Source organism: Cervus canadensis, chromosome 26 (genome assembly GCF_019320065.1).
Source record: "Cervus canadensis isolate Bull #8, Minnesota chromosome 26, ASM1932006v1, whole genome shotgun sequence".
NCBI classification, from domain to species: Eukaryota; Metazoa; Chordata; class Mammalia; order Artiodactyla; family Cervidae; genus Cervus; species Cervus canadensis.
In genome coordinates, this window is record NC_057411.1 from 20777464 (window position 1) to 20800710 (window position 23247).

General features: G+C 36.4%; 1 protein-coding gene across 1 annotated transcript in view; it reads right to left on the bottom strand.

Moving 5' to 3' along the window:
* The window catches only part of LOC122428010 (transmembrane protease serine 11C-like), a 60139-nt gene that overhangs the window by 27565 nt on the left and 9327 nt on the right, over positions 1–23247 (bottom strand). Inside the window, exons 2-4 of the mRNA XM_043447619.1 lie at positions 15968–16100; positions 2080–2147; positions 525–688 (exon numbers count right to left, since the gene is read on the bottom strand). Of these exons, the coding sequence (XP_043303554.1) occupies positions 525–688; positions 2080–2147; positions 15968–16100 (365 nt within the window). The remainder of the gene's footprint in view (positions 1–524; positions 689–2079; positions 2148–15967; positions 16101–23247) is intronic.

A 23247-nucleotide genomic window follows, 5' to 3' on the forward strand; every position in this document is an offset into this window, starting at 1 on the left:
CCAGTGTGACTCTCCTTGGGTACTATTAGATGCTCTGTCATAGAGCCTTCCTTCTCACATAGCTTATCCAACCTTTGATGATCTCAAAAACAAAACCACAAAGAAGTAAAGCAGGTCTCTAGCTTATAGAAAACTCACCACCAAGAATATATATTTGGAAACTCATCTGCTAAAAACATGAGCTCACATAGTAAAGAAACAGTACTATTTGGCACCCTGATATTTGGCTCCATGCAAAGAAAACTTGGGACCCATATTTGGGACCATGATAATTTGGGACTATGATAGTTTTTTTTTTTTTTAATCTATTGTTAAGTAAAGTTTGATTTCAAGAACACAGGAATGATATTATATTAAAAACTGGTAACATAAACCTTAATTACTTTAACAGTGGTTAAAAGTAATAACCATTATCTATTAAATGATAATTAAAGAGAGCAGTATTGTTTTCAATTGCACAACAAAGAACCGCACTCAAATTAAAAGATGAAAATTATTCTGGCTGGTACAATAGAAAGACTTACCTGAAAATCTGAATGAAGAATAATCTATACATAAAGACCCAGTTTCGCCCTTTAGCTTCTGATGTAAAATGGTTTCGATCTTATCTCGAAATTTTGCAGAAGTATTTGTATAATAAGATTTAAACTTAAGCACGGTGTGTATTATCACTTTTCCTTTGGCTCGGCTGCAAAACAGAAAAAGACAAAGAAATTATACTTTATTATGGAGTCTCTCGTTTTTAGTGGAGTTATTCTATTCTTTGGTTAGCAGAGTTCCTGGCAGTTTTCCAGTTCCTTTAAAGGGAGTGAAAATGGTACTTTTTTGGCATGGTGAGCAGTAAAGAAAGAGTGATTTAGACTCATGGGAATGACTTTATATTCTAGATCTATCATTTGCCAGTTCATTGATTATAGCAAGGAGTACTGTACTCCATACTGTTCATCTCTATAACGTGTACATGCTCGGTCATTCAGTTGTGTCGGACTCTTTGTGATCCCATGGACTGTAGCCTGCCTGGCTCTGCTGTCCATGGAATTTTCCAGGCAAGAATACTGGAGTGGGTTGCTGTTTCCTTCTCCATCTCTCTAATGGTGATGATAATTTCATTTACTGGGTTATTGTAAACACCACATAAGATAATGTATATGAAGGTGTTTTGGAAAAATCTCAGAATGTTATGGGACAATTATTTACTAACATAAATGTATCTATGTTTCATAAATGCACTATGGACCTTGTAGGAAGAGCCAATAGCAAATAATGAAATGAAATGTAACAGGTAAAGATGAGAGAATCATTTATAGTTTTGTTTTTTTTTCTTTATTGGTGGAGGCACAATTGCAAGACTGGGTCAAGTTCTCTTCCTGTGAATATGTGAAAAGCTTACTTTTCTTTGGGCAAAGCCAATCACAAACACAGATGGCCTGAGGTCTCTTTCTCACCCCAGCCTTTAAAAACCCTATGGTGCTTTGTTTCAGGGAAGTTAAAACAGTTCTGGCTTCTCTTCTCTGTTGCAAAAAACTTGAACATTGTCTTCCCTGTCTGTTCAGTTTTGTCCGGTGTAATTTGTGCTTTGACAGCCCTGTGATGGGAACAATTTTGGCATGTTTATTGGAGGAATTACAGCAGATCTGCGTGGATATCAAGTGTTATATGAGGATGAGGGTATGAGATGAAGTCAGAGAGAAGCCAGGTCATATCAGGTCAGATGATGTATATTTTTGAGATATTAGCTACTCCTGTGTCAGACATTCTGTTCCTGGTTCTCTTATCTTATCTGTTCTTCCTTGTATTGAAATAATCACCTCATTTAAAATTTGCTCTTTGGCTTTGTACCTTCAAATGAAAAACAAATCCATTTAACCTGATACTCTCCATGAGTTGGAACTCTTGGTTCCGGTTTAACAATTTTCCAGCAGACTTTGAATATATTTTTTACATTTGAAACTGCTAGCGGTTTTGAAGACCTAGATTTAACCTTTTGATTATATACTATAGAAAGACAGTCTGTTAAATATAAGATAGGAAGGCAAAGGAAAACTTTATTTTTTGTGCATTTCAGGCTGTTTTACATACCTTACTTGGACAACTTGGGATTTGACATACTGTCTTCTCAGTCTGGACCCATAAAATGTTTCATTTATCTGTTAAAAGTAAAATGAATAGTAACTTATTTTTAAATTTTCATTGTGGAGAACTTCAAATATATGTGAAAGTATAGAAAGAAAAATGAACCTGATGTACCCATTAGTCAGCTTCACCAAATATCAATAAATAAATGACCAAATCAGTTTAATTTTACTACTACCCACATCCTAGGAATTAAACAATTACTTAATATCATAAAAAATACATAGTGTTCAAATTTCTCAGGATCTCATTTAAAAAAGAGATGTAATGTGTGTTAAACATGTATTTTTTAAAAGAATTACCTTTATACTGACTCAACTAATTCATGAATATTCTTAAATCAATAAATTGTGTGACAGTGAGGCAAAAATATTTGCTTCCTTCCTAACAGTATGAAAGGAAAGAATATTTTTCTCTTATTTTGGAGAAGTAAATTCAAAGGTTCACCTGATAGAGTTTATCTTCCATGTTCAGACTTCTTGTGAACATCAGTGCCACCAAACAGAAGTGTTCCCAGAAGGAGGAAATGTTTCTAATTTATTTTTGTACTTTGGAAGCTCTTTCTTCACATCTGGACTGCAAACCATTTTCCCTGATCTTTCAGTTATGTGCTACTGGTGGGTTCAAATCTCTCAGAGAAATTTTATGTAAGAGTCATTTTCTCATCTGTTCTGGATTTAACCTAATGGATAATTATTTACAACAGGGTCTTCACAGAGTACAAAATTTGCACTGTCCATAGCTTTTATTTTGGCAAAGATAGTCCTTCAAAAACAATCACTTATTATTGGAATTGCAGAGATTTAATATGTCTTTTTTCTCTGGCTCCAAAGCAATTGGAAGTATTCATTTATTCAATAATATCTATTGAAATAAAAGTACAAATTAATTAGATAGATCCATACTTTCTAGGAGATTCAATGAAGGAGAGAGATAATAAGCTTACAAAGAAATCAATATATAAATATGATGACTTGAGATAGTGTTAGGTGATATTGAAAATGCAAAATAACATAATGGAGTGATTCAGGGGCTACTATTTGAATGATAAAATAAGATAGTTTTTAAGAGATTGGATTGAGACCTGAAAGATGCAAAGTTGATAAGCAAGGGGAGAAGAATATTCTAGATGGAGTGAACAGCAGGTGATATAATCCCAGATAAAAATGAGATTAGTATTTGAGGGAGAGTGTGTAAGCTGAGGTTGCCCTGGAAAATAGCAATGCCATTACAGAGAGCCTATTGGGATAAATTTGGATTTGGTAATAAATTTGGATGTTATTCCTAAATATAATAAATGGAGGAATCCTGACAACATGGTAACTAAACTATCCTGTACTTTTCTTCAATTCTCTATTCCAGTCTGCCACTCCGGGGAAGATGGGGGGAGGGCAGGTGGGATTGGGTTTTATAGAAGTCCTACAAACAGGAAGGTGATGAGAAACTTTGTTTTCCATGAGTCAGGGAAGAACCTAGAGAATCATCTGAGAGTCCTGTGCAAGGAGAGAATCATAACAGGCCCTGGGAAGATCTTGGCTGACAGAGGTTTGTGAATATCCAGGGATAATTTTGACACTGGACCGTGAGAGTGTGTTTCCATGGACCAACAGAGGTCAAGAAGCAACTGGGAAGGCGGCTGAAGTTTTTTTGCTCCTGATGCTGGGAGAGTACTGGGTAGAAAGTGGGAAGCTGGAAGACTTCCTCCTGGGCCCTTGGTGAGGCAGGAGGCCTGCTGCCCCAACTTCAGCCTACAGGATTTAAGAACATCTCACCTTCTATCTTGTAGGATTGTCTCCAACAACAAGGCAGTGGCCTGAATACACCAACAAGGAAAAATGATAACACACATAAGGAAACCCAGAAGCCAGAGAAAGGAAATAACAGATTAGGTGCTCATCAAAACAGAACTTCTGGAGGAAACAGCAACCTAAACAATAATGACAAAAAAAGCACACATGCCAACATTCAGGTAGGTAAAAAAAAGACAATATAGTATTAAGAAGCACACTTTTCAAGTTAAAATATTTGGTAAGTCAATTTTAAAAGGTGAGTGTCATTCTTGAGATACAAATACGTGGCCTATAAGGCCAAAAATAATATATACTCTACTTTAAAATAGTAAAATTTAAAAAGAAGAAAGCAAAGAGAAACAAAACACTTAGATCATGATTCCAAAAGCGGATATGAATAATAGAATCTTGAAGAAAGAAAAAATTATAGTAATACAAATAGTAGGACAAACAGGTTCTGAATTAAAGAAAGATCAAAATCTGCATATTCAAAGAGATAGACTGAGTTTCAGGCAGATTAGATATATCAGAGGAATATTTTCAAATTTTAGATACAAAGAAACACTTCTACCAACTTCCATGTTGAAGCTATGTTCTTGGCCAAAATCTTGGCTTATCTGCCCACTGAAGCTGAATAAAAAAATATGGAGACAGGGCTTGTAGGAAATAGAAAAGTGGCTTTAATTCTCAGCTGGCCGAGAGGGGAGTACAGGAAGCTCATGCCTCAACAACTGTGCCCCAATCCATGAGGAGTCTAGGGGCTTGTATTAGTTGAAGGCTCACAGTCAGGAGTCAGTGATGAGGAACAAATGTGTTAAGATCTTGTCAAAAACAGTCACAGGCTTGTGTCAGTAACCCCGTAATTGAATCTGGCAGTTCACTGGCTCTGTGGCCTACTTTCTGATATGTAACTGCAAGAGGAAGGGTGTTGTAAGGGTAAACAGCAGATACAGGCTGTGTTTAGCACAGAGTCAAAGGAAAATAGGTGTGAAGGGTAGCGCCTGCAAAGTTAGGAGGCAGAAAAGCAAATTTAGTTACAGACATGCAAAGTTAGGAGAAGTTAAAGTAAAAAAAATAAAAACTAAAAAAACTAGGAGTGTTCTGGCCTGCTCACTGTTCTCTTTATTTTCTTTGATTCCAGGGAAAGGAAAGAAAACAACTCATTCCTCTTTTCTTCCTTGTCATTGCGACAATTAAAATATATTAATAGAAGAAGTAGAATCAATTTCATCTGTAACATTTGAAGATAGAAGCTGGTGGAATAATAGCCTCTTACCTGAGAGAAAAAACTGACTATTCAACAATCCTATTCCTAATGAGGACATACTCTCTCTTTAGAGTAAAAGAAAGATATCTATGGATACTTGAAAATCCAGTAGTATAGCTTTCACATATCTCAATAGAGAAAAATATATGACTAAGGGTTCTAGGAAAGCAAAATCTAAGCCAGAATTGGGGTTTTTATGGGGGGGAGATGAAGAGGAGAGGGAACAAATCGAGCAGTGAAACCTGAGGGGTGTGTGTGAAATACAATGAATGTAAAATTGAAATGCTTGCACCAGAGACAGCGTACTTTAAGAAACAGGCTGACAATACTTCAGCAGTTGTGGTGCTACCTCAGCAAACCTACTTACTAGGAATAGGAAAGGAGGGCAGAAGAGGAAAGGAAGCAATGCTTCAAAGCCCTATTAGTGGGGAGCAGGAATGTGAAGAGAGAAGAAACGTGAAAGTATGTCAAGGGCCTCCTATTCTTGCATTAGGGTTTAGGTAAGGAAAATAATGTCTTGTTAGGGCTAGTAATTTTTTTAATAATAGACAAATATTCATCTAACTGAGTTTCAGGAAAGATAACTATTAACTAAGTACATTGAAATTTTCAAGAAGAAAAACATAAAATGAAAAAGAATGAAAATCAGCAAGAATAAGGAAAAGAAACAAAAAACAATACATTATTTACTTAAAGTCAACTGAAAAAATGAAATCAGGTATATTACCTGCTACAATTAATGAGAATAGATAAAGCTTTGTTATTAAAGAATCTATCAAATTGCATTCAAAATTAAAACCTAGTTATCTATTAGTTAAAAAGAATCATACTTGTAAATAAAGAGATAAAAGACTGTTGAAAAGAAGCTATGAGAAAGAGATGCTATACAATTAATGTGGCACGCAATATAGAATCCAAAAATAGATTCCAGGTTATATAGGGACTTAGGATACAACAAGGATGGCATTTTTTTTTTCAAATTAATATTAAAATTTTATTTGGAAAAATGTAGTTTAAATTAGGGAAGATCTAGGTTTATTTCATGTTTGTACCTGTGTACTCACTGTTTAAAGACCACAGGTTTGAGTTCTAAAACACAGAAATTCTTATATAGTTTATTTTGTGTGATTTCCACTATAAGAGAAAAAATGTAATGGTATATTTATGATTTTATATACAGCCTTATCAAATATGTTCCAAGTACAAGGGAACTTCCATTTGACCATTTACTGAAATATGTGTAAATGAAATATGTATAAATACTGATGGATCTTAAACAGACCTATTGCGGTGATCATTTCACAATATATATATATACATAGAATCATGTTATGCACCTGGAACCAACACAATGTTGAAAGTGTTAAATATCAGTTACATCTAAAAAAAAGAAAGAACTGAAACCTTTAAAAACTTTGCATGTCTAATGACTGGAAAAATTTTCTACATACTGGATTCTGATTCCATAATACCAAGACTAACTTATCCTCCTCTGTCACATACTTCCAGTGTTGATGTTGAAGATGCATTCATCATCATTTTAGGGCCCTCACCCTCTTCCTCATATAACAGTGTTAATTTTCCTATGAGATGCATAAGTTCTAGAAACTATCTGTGCAGTAAAGAGTAAACTCAGTTGGCATAGGAACTTTGTACATGCCGAAGGAAAAGAGACACCCTTGAGCGGTTACTGAAAGATAACCTTTGAACCTTGGATTATCCTGCCTGAGAAGTGTCTTGTAAATCTGAGGCTTTGGGCCACACCAGACTTCAAGTTAACACAGTGATCTGTGTGGGATGCTTGCTTTTGTTTGCCTGGGGCCCTGGTCAGGGTATATCAGTTTCACCTCTGGAGGGCCTATAGACTAAATAGTTAAGGTCAGTCATGTGGCCACTCCATGCTTATGTGACTGGTGACTGTCCCCCAGCAATTACACTGGATGCCCTAAGACTTGTATGAGATTCACTGTGGGTGTTGGCAGTATTTCATACTTCAAGCATTTTGTGAATGGGCTAGTAATTATATGTAGCTTATGAATTGTTATGATGATTATGCTTAAAACAGTGACAGACACTGTTCTTAAAAAAAAAAAAAAAGCTGTATAAGGGCTTGTTAAATAAAACTAAGGGTTGAGTACTGGAAAGCCAGAGTTTAGAACTTGAAAACATGCATTGAGCATCAGATATGGGATGACAAAGTTAGATCAAATACCAAAGGGTCAAAAGGCAAAGATCTGGAGCAATAAATAAATAAACACCCAGAGATACATGCAAAATGTGAAGTAGAAGGAAATTTGATTTGGTTCAGGACATAGATCCCAGTTGAAACAAAAGTGCTAGAAGACTGTCTTGTTGGGTTCTGGAGAATCCTATAGAGAAGTAGGATTAGGTATGTGTGCCGGCTCAGTCCCTTTAGTCATGTCCAGCTCTTTGTAACCCCATGGACTACAGCCAAAGTCTCCTCTGTCCATGGGATTCTCCAGGCAAGAATATTGCAGTGTGTTGCTATGCCCTCCTCCAGGGGATCTTCAACCCAGGGATAGAACCTGTCTCCTTTATCTTCTGCATTGCAGGTGGGTTCTTAACCACTGAGCCATTGGGAAAACCCAGGATTAGGTATAGAGCCTGGCAAATAAATCTCTCCTGCCTCTTTCTTACACTTTATTCTGTAGAATTTTTTCTTTTTTTAATGAAGCAGTGGAAACACCAGTGATTGCTTTGGTGAAGGAAGAATGTTGTGCTTCTCCTTATGAAAGGATAGCATTTTAAATCACAGGAATAGGGTGAATTATTTAATAAGTACTGCCAACTCAACTGGCTCTCTATACTTGAAAAAAAAAAAACTTGGGCTCCTACCTTGTACTAATTCTGGAAGAGGAAATGGCAACCCACTCCAGTATTCTTGTCTGGAGAATGCCATGGGCAGAGGAGCTTGGTGGGCTGCAGTCCATGGGGTCGCACAGAGTCAGACACAACTGAAGTGACTAAGCATTACCTTCTACTAAATTATTTCTGTGTGGATAAAGACTTAAAAGTAGGGGGTAAAAACTCCCAAGGAAATTGGATACACTTCTTTTCATGGGCTGTGAAGTCCATTTGAATCAAGACCAAAAATTCAAAAAATTAAAATAAAGTCAACATAAGACCACATATATAGTCAGATGGTAAAAAGTGCATTTGGGAAGGTATTTGCATGTGAATAGTAAGGAAAGTTTTAACATCTATAATTTACAGAGATATTTACAGATTAACAAGGATAAGCAAACGACACATTAGAAAAACTGGGCAAAGAAAGTGAACAGGAAATTCACACATGAGAAAGCCCAAATGGTCACCATGTAGAGAAAAAGATTCTCAGTCTCATCACTAGTTAGAGAAAATGCAAATTAAATTTCACAATAACATATACTTATCAAATTAGCACAAAGTTAAAACTGTGTATCTGTTGCTGGGGTGGGGTGGGGGGCTTGGCAGAGGAAGAGTAGTCAAATACACAACTAGTGAAGTGTGAATTATTTCAATCTTTTAGAAAACAATCTGGCAATGTTTCTTAAAATTAAAAATTCTCATTTGATTAAGAAATCTCAATCTAGAAACCTATCAAATGTTTATAAATATAAGGATGTATATAGAAGGACAATTTTTGCAATGTTGGTTATATTAGTCAAAACCTGAAAACAAAGTAAATAACTAAAAATATGGGGAAAATTGAATATACTGTGCTGCATCCATACTGATGAATATTATGCAGTCACAGAAAAGGTTAAATCTTTACACTGACTTGGAGAATATCTGTGAGATATTGCTTAGAAAAGCAAACAAATTTCAGGTGATTATGTATAATATAAACCCTCTTCAGTAAAATACTGATAAACACTCCTATGGATTTTCTTTTCTATGTAGGCTAATTAATTAAGGAGGAGAATAAGAAAGGATATACACCATTTTGTTGATATGAATTACTCGGAGGTAGAGTTTGGGGATGTATGTAGAGGGAGAGGAAGGAGTGGGAAAAAATAGGGAAAAAAGCAAAAGGAAGATTGAACTTAAAAAAAAAAAATCCATTTATGTGTTTTACCCTCTCCTTCCATTTACATAAGTCTTAATTTTATTTTTTATGTTTACATCTTTATGTAAATATGAATGAACTTGAACATCTTCGGAGGGTTTTAAAGCTGGTAAGTGATGTGATTTGATTTTCATTTTTAAAGGATCCCTTTAGCTCCTGTGTGAAGGATAGATTGTAGGGAGATTAGATGAAAGCAAAGAAGCCAGTTAGGAGGCAAGTGTAGGAGTTTAGGCAAGAAAAATAATAGGGGCTGCAATTAAGGAGAAAAATACATGTTATGTTTTGTTTTGTCGTTTTGTTAAGTTATGTTTTGGTGGTGGAGTCAATAGAATGTACTAATTTATTGATTGAGAAAAGCGTTTCTTTATTAAGTGTTTAGGTTGAGCAGGTGGGTTGATTTGGTGTTACTTACTGAGAAGTATAAGGCAGGAGGAGAAACAGGTCTTGGGGTAAAGATGTAGAGTTCCCTTTTTGGAGTCATCAGTGTTGTTGGCTTTTAAACAGAAAGTTTGGATGAGGAAGTTAGAGGGAGTACAGAAAGAGAAGACAGGAGAAGATGAAAGTAAGAGGTAAGAAGGAGAAGGGAGGAGGTGGGGATTCTCTGGAAAATGCAGAGGGGACCACCTATATATAGAGATCTACAGATGGATAGTGTGCGTGCATGATGAGTCACTTCAGTTATGTCCAATTCTTTGCGACCCCATGAACTGTAGCCCTCCAGGCTCCTCTGTCCATGAGATTCTCCAGGCAAGCATACTGGAGTGGGTTGCCAAGCCCTCCTCCAGGGGACCTTCCCAACCCAGGGATTGAACCCACATCTCTTACAACTCCTACATTGGCAGGTGGGTTCTTTACCACTAGCGTCACCTGGGAAGCCCTACAGATGATAAGAAACCACCCAAGGCCGCTGGGAAAAGCAGCTAGTGAAGAAGAACGAAAAATGAAGAAGGAAGTGTCTTGGACACCAAAAAGAGAAAAGGAAGAAGGAAGAAGATAATAATGGGGCTAAGCTCAAGTAAGAAGTGACCATCAGGTTTGGCAACAGTGAGGTCTTTGGTGACCTCTGTAAGAGTAATTGAATGGGGTAGAGAGAAAGAAATTATAACTGGACAGGGTTAAAGTGAGAACAGGTGACAAGGAGGTAGAAACAGCACACAAATCTAATTTTTTCAACAAAATTTTACTGAGAAGAGGAGCAGGAAACTGTTGCTGGAGGAGAACACAGAGGAAGAGCAACATTTTTAGAAGAGGGTGTGTGAGCTAGCTACTGATATCTCTGAAGAAAAGACCATGAAATACTGTACTGCACTCTGGAAAAGCAGTATCTTGTTTCCTGTAGAAAAGAAAGTGAAAGTGAAAGTCGCTCAGTTGTCTCTGACTCTTTGCTACCCCGTGGACTATACAGTCCATGGAATTCTCCAGGCCAGAATACTGGAGTGGGTAGCCTTTCCCTTCTCCAGGGGATCTTCCCAACCCAAGAATCGAGCCTAGGTCTCCTGCATTGCTGGTGGATTCTTTACCAAATGAGCCACAAAAGAAAATCCTATGAAAAGAGGGAATAATGCAACTACTTATATACTCAGAATAATGCACCTGTTGTCAGCTCTCCTAGGCTGCAGAAATATTTCTGCTGATCTACTTGAGCTATTTCATCACTTTTCTTCTCTCACTCCTTCCTAACCCCCTTCCCCCTGACTTTTTATTTTCCTATTTCCCCAAATATTATTTGAACATGAGGGAATGTTTCAGGGCAATTGTACGGGGAGCATACCTGTAGCTACAAAGAAAAGACACAGTGACAAAATTCATACCACAGATTGTTATTTCTGTAGATATTCAGAGATGGCAGACAACATTTTGAGTTGGAGTGGTTAGTTAATAGCATCCTAGAATTGATAGTAATAAATCCACAGATTCATGAAATTTAAATCTATAAACTGCCTTAATCTTAACTGGTCCTGTTCTTCAAACAAATAAACAGAATCTTGCCCATGCTAACTACTTATGTAATGGAGTGATTATGCCAGAAATGCAAGCTATATTACTTCCTATATTTTCCAGATGGCTAGCTGATTGTCCTAACAATACTGAATTTGAAATAACATGTTTATCATAAACTAAAGGATTTTACTGAATTTGTGATTAATTTGCACAGGATTGACATAATTAACATGAAGTTACATGTTTTTTCCCCTTATTTATTCTTTCACATTGTTTAGCAAGATTTCATATTTTTATTCATATGGATTGTTTATAATTTGTGTTAGTTTCATTCATGAATATCATATAGACTTTGTTGCTATTAAGTGGAATTTAAAAATAATGTTATATTTTGTTACTTTTGGTAATTAAGAAAAATATTACTTTTTAGATGTTGGCCTGGTAATTGGCCACCTTACAAAACTCTACTGCTGATTCTAATAGTTTTTCAGCTAAGTCTTTTGAGTATTAACCCTGGTGGCTTAATGGTAAAGGATCCGCTTGCTAATGCAGGAGCCACGGGTTCAATCCCTAGGTCAGGAAGATCCCCTGGAGAAAGAAATGGCAACCCAGTCCAGTATTCTTGCCTAGGAAAACTCATGGATAGAGGAGGCTGGTGGGCTAAAAGTCCATGGCATCTCAGAAGAGTTGGACACGACTTAGTGTCTTAACAACAACATTATCAGTAAATAATGACCTTTTCCTTCATTCTTTTTAACGTACACATATTACTTCCTTTCCTTTTTCTAATTGCATTGGAATAGATTTCTAGTAGAATATTTTATTCAGTCTGTTAATTAATTTACAATATATTATTTCCTGTAGAAATACTTAATGCCTTACATTGATTAATTAATTAGCTATCCACTGTGACTTTCTTTCACAACCTTTGCTTTCTCTGATCTCAAGGTTATTCCAAGTTTTTGTTGGACAACTCACTTTCTTGGAGGCCAGTATTTTTCTCTCCAGGGAGTTATTTGTCAGCAACTGTGATGCTGAGGTTTTACTCTTTGCAGATCTCTAGTTTTTATCTTCCCAAAACTCCTCACTCTTTTGGTGGCAACACTTCTGTCATTATAAGACACATTGTTTTTATTTGATTTCTGTCATTTTAGTGAAGTTTGAGGAGAGAGAGGGATAAATTCTCACTTTTATTCAGCAATTTTGCTTTGGAAGTCAGGCTAGAAACACTTTGAAGGAATAAGTAATGAAATTTAGTGAATGGTTAGATAATGGAGAAGGAGGGGTCAAAATTGACCTTAAGATATGGTGGCTAGGTGAGTCTGAGAATGGGAATACCATGAATTAAAACTATGGAAAGAGGCTAGACTCAAGATCAGAAATGATGCCTACTAAATGATCCTTTAAAAAATCGCTTCAGAATGAACTCAGACACCCAAGCTTAGCGTATAATATTTGTTTAATAAGGTGTGTATAGATGGGTGATGTAGACCCATCCTTCGAGTGAATAGTAACTTTAGGCTTGGGGTGTTCCAAGAAGCTGTAAGGTGGATTTATGAGAGTTTCCCCAGTAACAGTCACACAATTCCTATTTTTAAGAGCCTCAGACTCTTGGCACACCCTGTAGGAAAAAGGTTGTTAGATATTTGACCTGAAACCAAATGCCAAGCTTCAGAAACTCACTTAGTTTCTCACTAACTTATGTTAGTGGTCATTATCACCCCTTACCCCTGCAACCGTGTCTGCAGACATCCTGCCCTGAGCATCTAGTACTTATTTCTTCTTTCCTTATGTTCCAATCGCACAAAAGAAAGCTAGTGCATCAGTAAGTTTTGTAAGTTTTCTTCATACCATTTGAAATATGAATAATGTCTGTAATATTGGTTGCATTTTTGATAAACCTTGGATCGTCTCAGTTCCTTCATGTTAGAAACTTAATGCACAATGATTTTCATTCAATATATCAGATTAGCACTTTTCTCAATAGCTTATACTGGAGAGTACACAAAACTTTTAAGTGTTGAGGGTCATAAAACTGAATGAACACTAACCTAACTTTTACTCAACCTGAGACATTGCTAATCTGTATTAGATGGAACAGGAATCCTGGATATTATCCTTCACTTTGCTACCTTTTAAAAATCACATACTTCTAAGTCTGATGAATTCCATAGATAATCTATCATTTGGTAGACTGCAAGAAGAGTCATAAGCATAAAGGTGTATATGCTCATACCAGGTTTAGGTTAGCTCAGCCGAATATTTGTTATTTGACAAATGTTATAGTTATATAATGACCAAAGATGCTCTCTGCTCTTGGATACTCTGGTAAGTGGTTTGATGTAAGTTTGGCTGACCTGTTTCTCGTGTATTATCTTAGACACCTTACACATACTAAGTATCATTTTGGTCACCTATAATCCACTGCATTTATATGTGAAAACTACATGGGAGTTGCTTAAACATTTTGGAATATATGACTGGTCATATGAAAGGTGATGTAATCTGAAGTGCGCTTGAAATTTTATAATGTTTACATGCTCATTAATTATAGGGCAATACATCATAAAGAAGATGCAGGTACACTTGCAGTATAACTTTAGGTAAATTAACCTCTTTGTGCCTCAGTTTCTTCATATAGAAAATGAGACTGTCAGGAGAATCAAATAAGTTAATACATAAGGTGCTTAGATCAGTACGGACAATTAGTAAAGTTAATTTTTGTTAAGGTACTACCTCACTCCTAAATTTTAGAATTTATATTCACTATAGTTGGGCATCATATCTGCTGGGGAGCTACAAAAAATAAGAAATTACAAATATTTCTTAAGTTTCCCACTGGAAAACCATATATCTAAAACATGAAAATGTTCTGTATGAAGGAACATTTATTCTCGGTAGTAAAAACTAAAAGACTATGATTCATAGTAAAGCAACATCTCTCTTTATTCCTTTTCTTCTTTTAGAGTGAAGCATCACAAGAATTATTTAATGGAAATCAGAAGAAAAACAGGCTGTGTACATTGTAATTGTGACTAATAGCCAAGTTTGAAGAATGTTCAGAACTCCATTTGGTACATTCTGTCTCCATTTGTTACTAGTGTACTTATGGATGTTGTGTATATGGTAATACTTATAATACAAAGAATATTGGATTAAATGAAAATAGAGAGAGTGGCATGTAACAGCAGGCATCCTGACCCAGGCAAATGGAAAAGTATGGGAAATATTTGATGATTGTCTTAATACAGGTAGTTAGAAACTGGGAATGAGGGTTGCAAAAGAAGCCTGAAACAAGATGTCAGGGCATCTTAGTGTTTGATTAACCAAGATGATATAATAATAGATCAGACTGATAGTTTTGGAATATTCATTTGTGAAGTAAACATAGGTTAATTTATTTGAATATCTTGATTTGATTTATAGCATAAAAGGTGAATTTCTTAGTGCAGGCGTATTTGGAGTTATTTTAAAGTTATACATTAGCTTTGTTATGTACTTATAACTTATTATCTATTAATGGTACTCACTTTAGCCATTATTCCAATTCTAAGGGCTTACAGATTAATAGAACTTCTGCTAAGATTATGACATATTTAACCTTGTGTCATGCCAAGAACACTCCCATGGTAATGTATCTATGTTTGCCATCTCATTGTTAGTTGAAGAAACTGAGGTGTGGGAAGATGAAATAACTTAAGTCATACAGTGAGTAAATGGTTAAACTTAGAATTGAACAAGGACTCTGAGTCCAAAACCTATTTATTAATCAGTGAGTTATATTGATTACTTTCATGTAATTTCCTCCTTTATCATAAAGCTAAACTAAAAGCAGGAATTTTCTTGCATTTTTTAATATACTAACTCAGTATAATGGTAAAAGTATACCAAGACTCTTAAAGTCTTTGGATTTATTAGAAACTGGGAGGTACTGAAATTCTGTAGAAAAACTACAAGCTTTTGTCAGAGAGAGTTAGGTCTGAAAATGTGCTGTCAAGAATCTGCTCAGGGAAATGGGAGATGAATAATGCCACCACTATTCTTGCAGAATTTGGTTTGGTGGATAAAATTATGAGTTAAAGTGGCATCTATGATAAACGAAGCTAATGTTAAAGGGGTAGTTAAGACTCTTCATTAGGTTTAACTTATAGCAAAATACTGGAGAAGGAAATGGCAACCCACTCCAGTATTCTTGCCTGGAGAATCCCATGAACAGAGGAGCCTGGCAGGCTATAGTCTATGGGGTCGCAAGAGTCGGACACGACTGAGCGACTAAGTATAGCACAGCGCACATATTGCAACATGCTCTTGAGTAGACAATGATGTTTACATACACTGAGGTTTAACAAGAAGATCTTTATTTGGGGTTGTATGTTCTTTTCTACACTGACCATTTCTCTTCCTTGAATAACTTTAAATTAGAAGCAGAAACAGCATGGCCTTCATCAGGTATCTTGGATATAGAATAAGTCTCATTCACTAAATTTTTAATTTTAAAAACCTTCTTTGAGTGTCTATCACAAGTTAGGTGTTTCTCAGGTGTTCTCAAAATATGTCTCTCTTACATTTTTCCTCCCATGCATGTTTTCTAACTGATTTTCTGAAAGGGCTGACTATCTTCATCTAGAACTGAGGTAGTGGCAAGAAATAATATAAAATTATAAATCATTTTCTACTTGGAAGGTGACTGCTAGGAGTCAGGCATTTAAAGGAGGATAGCATTTAAAAAAAAAAAAAAACAATGCTAAGAAAAGAGTTTCAACTTACCAAAGATACTATCTTATTATTTAGGTCCGTATATTCTTGTGAATATGGTTTTGCAAACTTGCTGTCATAGTCAATATTAGTGACTTTAAAGCTGATATGATGGTAGAAATATGTCTTTCCTGAGAAGGAGAAAAAAGAAAAAAGTTTTTATTTTGCTCATTGTGTAACTGCTTTCATTATTAAGAAAAATGTTGTGAAATAGAACACTCCTATGAAATTTCAGGTAACTTGACATTTAAATAGTATTAGTTTCTAGTGATTGTTGAAATGACTTTGACATGTATCTTAAATTCAACCTTGTCAAAGAATGTAAGTCACATTTTAGCATTCTAATAAAATTCTTCATATGAGTGACTGCAGCTAATTATTTTAAAAGATCTTTCTTATGTACTCACTAACAGTAAAAAAAAAAAGCAAAGTAAAATGAGATAGCATTTTTCTTGAATTGTATTGGCAAAAGTGACAAAAATAATAATACTCAAACTGAAGTGCCTATACTTAGATAAAATAGATTTTAAGCTAAAAATAATATTGAATAATAAGAGACAAAGAAGATCATAACATAATAATATATGTAATGATGGGGTCAATTCATTAAGAAGACATAAAAATTTTAAATACATATGCACCCAACATCAGAGCACCTAAATACATTAAGTAAATACTGGTAGATCTGAAGGGAGAAAAAGACAATGATATAATAATAGTGTGTGTGTGTATATGTGTGTGTGTAGTCACTTCAGTTGTGTCCAACTGTTTGTGACCCTGTGGACTATAGCCTCCCAGGTTCCTCTGTTCATGGGATTCTCCAGGCAAGAATACTGGAGTGGGTTGCCATGCCCTTCTCTGGGGAATCTTCATGACCCATGGATCAAACCCTTTTCTCCTTCATCTCCTGCATTGCAGTTGGATTCTTTACCCACTGAGCAATTGGGTAAGCCCCAAAGTTACCAGAAGCAAGAAAATAACAAAATCAGAGCAGAAATAATGTGAAGCAAAGATCAAAGTTTCTTGAAACTTTAAACAAGATCAATAAAACTTTAGATAGCCTGAGAAAAACAGAGAGAAGATTCAAAACCAGAAATTAAAGAGAAAACTTTGTAACTGATACTACAGAAATACAAAGGATCATGAGACTACTATGAAAAATTATGCACCAAAAAGTTGATTAACCTAGAAGAGATAGATCAATTTTTAGAAACATACAACCTGCCAAGGCTGAATCATGAAGAAACAGAAAATCTGAATGGACCAACAATGAGTTAGGAGTTTGAACCAATAATCAGAAACTTCCACAAAGAGGAAAACCCAGGGCTAGACTGTTTCTCCAATGAATTCTACAAAACATTTAAGGAATTAATGTTAATCCTTCTCAAAATCATCTAAAAAATAGAAGAGAAAGGAACACTCCTAAATTCATTTTGTTGTTCTTTAGTTGCCAAGTCATGTCTGACTCTTTGCAACCCCATGGATTGTAGCCTGCCAGGCTCCTCTGTTTTGTGATCTCCCAGGCAAGAATACTGGAGTGGGTTGTCATTTCCTTCTCCAGGGTATATTTCAACCCAGGGATGAGCTGAAGTCTTCTGCATTGGCAGGTGGATTCTTTACCACTGAACCACCAGGGAAGCTAAAACTCATTTTACAAGGCCAGTATTACCCTAATATCAAAACCAGATTAGGACACTGCAATAAAATCCCTAATGAATATGGTACAAAAATCCTCAATGAAATGATAGCAGACTGAATGTAACTATTAATACACATTAAAAGGACCATACACCACAATCGAGATGTATCCCTGGAGCTGAAGGATAGTTCAGTATACCCAAATCAATAAACTTGACACACCATACTAATAGAATGACATAAAAATCACTGATCATCTCAAGTGAGGCAGAAAAAGCATCTGACAAAATACAACCTTTCACATTGTAAAAACCTAAGGGAGCAAGCCTCAACATAACGAAGGTGATACATGACAAATCCACGGTCAGCATGATAATCAAGGATGTAAGGTTGAAACGTCAGGAACACGATAAGGGTGCCCACTCTCACTACTCTTATTCGACATAGTTCTAGAAATCCTAGCCAGAGCAATCAAGTAAGAGAAAGAAATAAAAGGCGTCAAAATTAGAAAGGAAGAAGGAAAATCGTGATTTGCACATGGATGATCTTATACACAGAAAGTCCTACTGCCATTTCCTTCTCCAGGGCATCTTCCTGACCCAGGGATCGAACCTGGGCCTCCCGCATTGTAGGCAGATGCTTTTACCGTCTGAGCCACCAGGGAAGCCCTAGAAAGTCCTATAGACTCTGCCAAAAAACTGTTAGAACTAATTGAGTCAGTAAAGTTGTTGGATACAAAATCAGTTGTATTTCTGTACACTAACAATGAAACATCTGAAATAATGTATAAGCATATTGTGATAATCTTTTGTAATATATAAGTGTATAGTAGCAACCATTTTGCAATATATAAGTATATCAAATCAACTTGTTATATACCTTCCACTGACATTAACGTCATATGTCAATTATATTTAAGTAAAGCTGGAAAAAGAAAGTTTCAAAGGAACATAGTATTTTTATCATTATATATTTTTATTCGTAAATACTGTATGACTTCTTAATTTTCCATTAGAATATCAGAGTTGAAAATCTAGGCCATTAAGACAGTATTAGGCTTTATTAATGTGTTGAACTACTAAAAGAATTTTAAACACTGAAAGGAAAGCCATTCCCTGGGTCTGTTACCCTGTTAGAGCTCTGAGTCCTGAATTAGAAGGTAAAGTGGTAAATTGAGTGCCACAGTTGGCATTCAAAGGAACTATCAGACTATTATATTAAAGGATTAGCTTCTGTCCTTCAAATGTAACCTAGACATTGAGCAAGAAAAACTGTGGTCTATGATCTAAGTATTATTTTGATTGGTTTTTCCTTCCTAAAAGAGTCATATTTTTCAGTTTCCAGGTCACATTCTGGGCTAGGGTTAAGAGCTTCAGGGAGGACTATTATCCTGACCAGTTTTTCTCTCTGTGTCTTTATTTATTTTTGTTTGATTTCCAAGTGGTTTTTAAAACTGAGATGTAATTGACATACAACATTATATTAGTTTCATGTGTGGTGGTGGTAGTTTAGTCTCTAAGTCATGTCCGACTCATGACCCCATGGACTATAGCCCACCAGGCTCCTCTGTCCATGGGATTTTCCAGGCAAGAATACTGGAGTGGGTTGCCATTTCCTTCTCCGGGGAATCTTCCCGACCCAGGGATTGCACCTGGGTCTCCTGCACTGCAGGCAGATTCTTTACCAACTGAGCTAACAGAGTTTCATGTGTACAACATAATGATTCAATTATACGTACATATTGAAAAATGATCACCAAAATAAGTCTAGTTAACATCCTTCCAAGTGATTTTTATGCACATTAAAGCTTGAAAAGCAGGGTTAGATAAGTGGCTCTAAGCCCACGCTTTCAATTAAGATCATATGTGGACTTTGAAGAACTATCATTCTTTGTGTCTTCTCCTACAGATCTGTTTATTGGGCTTGGTGGGAACATGAATGTTGTTTTAATTAAGAGCTCTAGATGATTCTGAGGCCAGGGTTAAGTATCTGGGCTCCCGAGCATATTTATGAGGGTTGGGTTCAGCCTTTGGTCCTAGGGTAGATAACAGGGTCTGTTCTGCATGGGTTTGGTAGAGGCAGAGTGATGCAGCCCACATTAGTCACTGTGTAGCAAAATTTGGGACATCTGTGGGAAGGGAGGGTCCTCAAAGACAGAGAAGGAGAAGCTCAAAGTCTGTTCTTCATGTAGGAGTCATCTTTCCTGAATCTCTCCCGAGACAGGGAAGGATAGATGTCCCTGAATTTCCAGGCCCTTCTGCCTGTGGCCATGTAGGTAGCAGGTAAGGGTCTGTGCTGAAGCCTTTAAAGGCATATTCTGAAGATGCTGCTGTGATTTCTCCACATTATTTCACTTGAGGAAGAAACCTAGAGGAGGAAGCAGAAACGGAAGACATAGCAGGTTCTCAGGTAAATGTCCTGTTAGGGGTTATGTCGTCCTTACTTCTTGAAATGCCATGGTTTACAACTGAAAAATTTTACTTTTGTACATCTGGTGTTCCTGCCTAGCAAGTTTTTTTTTCAACTTATTTTCTTCTTTCCTGTGATTAGGTTAAGTCTTTATACTACTTCTCTCCTATATCCCACATTCTTCTTTTCTTTCTCTGTTCAGATTTCTGATGGGCCTTTAGCAACTCCCATCACAAATTAATGACTTGCAACTACAGAAACTTTTCCCTTTGTGCTAGATCACTTGGGAAGTTAGTGATAGCTAAGATTCCTATGTGGGATGAAGTGGGGGCCTGGGATTATCAGTGAAGGGAAATGTTTAGTTCCTGTATGGATGCTCCATCAGTTCTATGTAGACCAAGATTAAGAAAATGCACATCTACAGAGGATGGCATTAATGGTCCAGAATAACATAGGCTTTTCTAAAAAAGAAGAGTAATTATGAGACACAGCCTGTCTAGAATTCTAAAGAAAGAATGTGGGAGTTCTATGTGACTTGACATTTGAATAAGACTGATGTTTTTTATGACTAGATTTAGATTATGATTTGCTTATTTTTCTGCCAGTAAATATCACAACAGTTATATGTCCTTCAGCAAATATTAGGCATCTGATATCAGTGTCCCATTAGAGCTGATGTTATTCACTTGGTCCACGGGCCAGATTTCTCCCCTATTCTGTATCTTTCCAAAACTACTGAGAAGTAATAAAAAATTCTGTTCAAGGAAATAGATTTATGTTGAATTTTCTACTTGTCCTATGATAAATAGAATTCTTTCAGTGGTCAGGACCATACATATACTGTGGGCTTATAATTTAACTGATAACAGCATTTGTGTACTTGTCCTTGAATTTTCCATCCCTAGCTTATTCTCACGCATGGTGACTTACTTGCTCAAAACTGGATTCCAGTGGCCACCAATTGCTCCCATTTTTGGCTGCTATTATCTTAAAAAATGAATCACCTGAAATACTACCAGCTTGGTCCTTGGTTTCTGTTCTCAATGTTTAGGACTTGTTAAAAGTAGTTCTCTAGACTAGGATCTGGAGAGTCAAAGAAATGCTTTTTTCCAAAGCCTACTAGTTAACATTAAACAGCCCTGAAGAGAAAGTCTAGGAAAAGTACCTCACATATTTATTAATATCATTTTGTTCTTTGCTAAGAAGCAAAAGCAAAAACAAAGAAAATAAATTTCAGTTCAAGGAGGAATAATTTTTGCTTTGACTCTGTTTTCCCTTTCTTTTCCTGTTCCTTGAAAGTGAGATTGCTGTTTTGGTATTAACAGTTTCCATTTACAGTTGGCACAGGAATATTTGAAATTTCCTGAATTACCAGTAGTGAGAAAATCATCCAGACATATTCCGAAACTTCCCTGGAAATTTCATCTGCTCATTTCCTCATCAATTACTCACAGCCTAACCTAGATAGAATTTTAACTTCCTGAGGAAGACATTAGGTGCTACTTCTTGATATTCTACCTTCTCTTTTCCGATGGCAATATAGTTTGTGATTTTTAACTGAGGAGATTCTATCCAAAAATAAAAATCTATATTTTTCTGCCCTTGTTTATTCCACCTAGGAGTGATGGAGTGCACTTAGGTTCTGAAAAATGGAATGAAAGGGAAAATGGTATGTGCAGCTCCTGAGATGTTTTCTTATTGATAGAAAGCATGCTCATCTCCTTCCTACTCTGCCTTCTGTCTGGCTGGAATGAGAACTTAATGGTCAGAACTGACACCATCACTTTGAACATTAAGGTCTGGACAATGTAGCTTATGGTAGCATAGCAAGATTGCCTCCCTGAAATCTTGAAGTGACAAACTGAACCTGGGTCACTGACCTCTAAACTTATTTATATCTTATTTGTACCTCTGAATCTTCTACTATCTGAATCTACTATCTGTCACCTTCCAGATCAGTAGTTCTGACTTTGGCCGAACATTAGAGCCACCTGGGGAGCTTTTAAAGTTAAAATTTCCATTCCAGACAGCATTTTTGAGTTGGGCTTTTGTATTAGTGTTCTTTTAAAAAGCTTTCCAGGTGATTCTAAGGTTCAGTCAGGGCTAAAATTTATTACTCTAGATCAGGGATGAGCAAACTATGAAATTTAGCCTGCTGCTGAGTTTTGTATGGCCTATGAGCTAAGACTCATAGACTATTTTCTTTGGCTCCAAAATTACTGTGGATGGTGACTGCAGCCATGAAATTAAAAGGCACTTGCTCCTTGGAAGAGAAGCAATGGCAAATCTAGACAGCATAATAAAAAGCAGAGATGTTACTTTGCCTACAAAAGTCCCTATAGTCAAAGATGTGGTTTTTACAGTAGTTATGTATGGATGTGAGAGCTAGACAGTAAAAAAGGCTGAGTGCTAAAGAACTGATGCTTTCGAACCATGGTGCTGGAGAAGACTCTTGAGAGTCCCTTGGAACGCAAGAAGATCAAACCCAAAATCAGAAAGGAAATCAATCCTGAAAATTCATTGGAAGGACTGATGCTGAAGCTCTAATACTTTGGCCACCTGATGCTAAGAGCTGACTCATTAGAAAAGATATTGATGCTGGGAAGGATTGAAGGCAGGTGGAGAAGGGGACGACAGAAGATGAGCTTGTTGGATGGTGTCACTGACTCAATGGACTTGAGTTTGAGTAAACTCTGGGGGATGGTGAAGGACAGGGAAGCCTAGTGTGCTGCAGTCCATGGGGTCACAAAGGGTTGGACATGGTTGAGCTACTGAACATAGCAAATGAGCTAAGAAGGTTTTTACATTTTTTAGACGTTGAAAAAAGTAAAAATAATATTTTATGTCATGTGATAATTACCTGAAATTCAAATTTCAATGTCCATGAGTAAAGCTTTATTGGAAATTAGCTATGTCCACTTATTTACATATTGGCTACAGTAGAACTACAACATTAGACTCGAGTTGTGATAGACTATTATCACCTACAGAGAGGGAATTGTATACTGTCTGACCCTTCACAGGGAAAGGGTGCTGACCCTGTACTAGAAGCTGAGCACTTTAGGGAAAGGACTAATGTGATATTCTAGAAACTTTCCTCCACTCTGGTATGCTCCCTTTAGAGCACCCACCCTACTATGTGCATTAAGTACATAGTAGTCTCCCAGTGGGGCTTCTCTGGTGGTTCACTTGGTAAAGAATTGGCCTGCAATGCAGGGATTGCCTGTAACACTGGAGACCTGGGT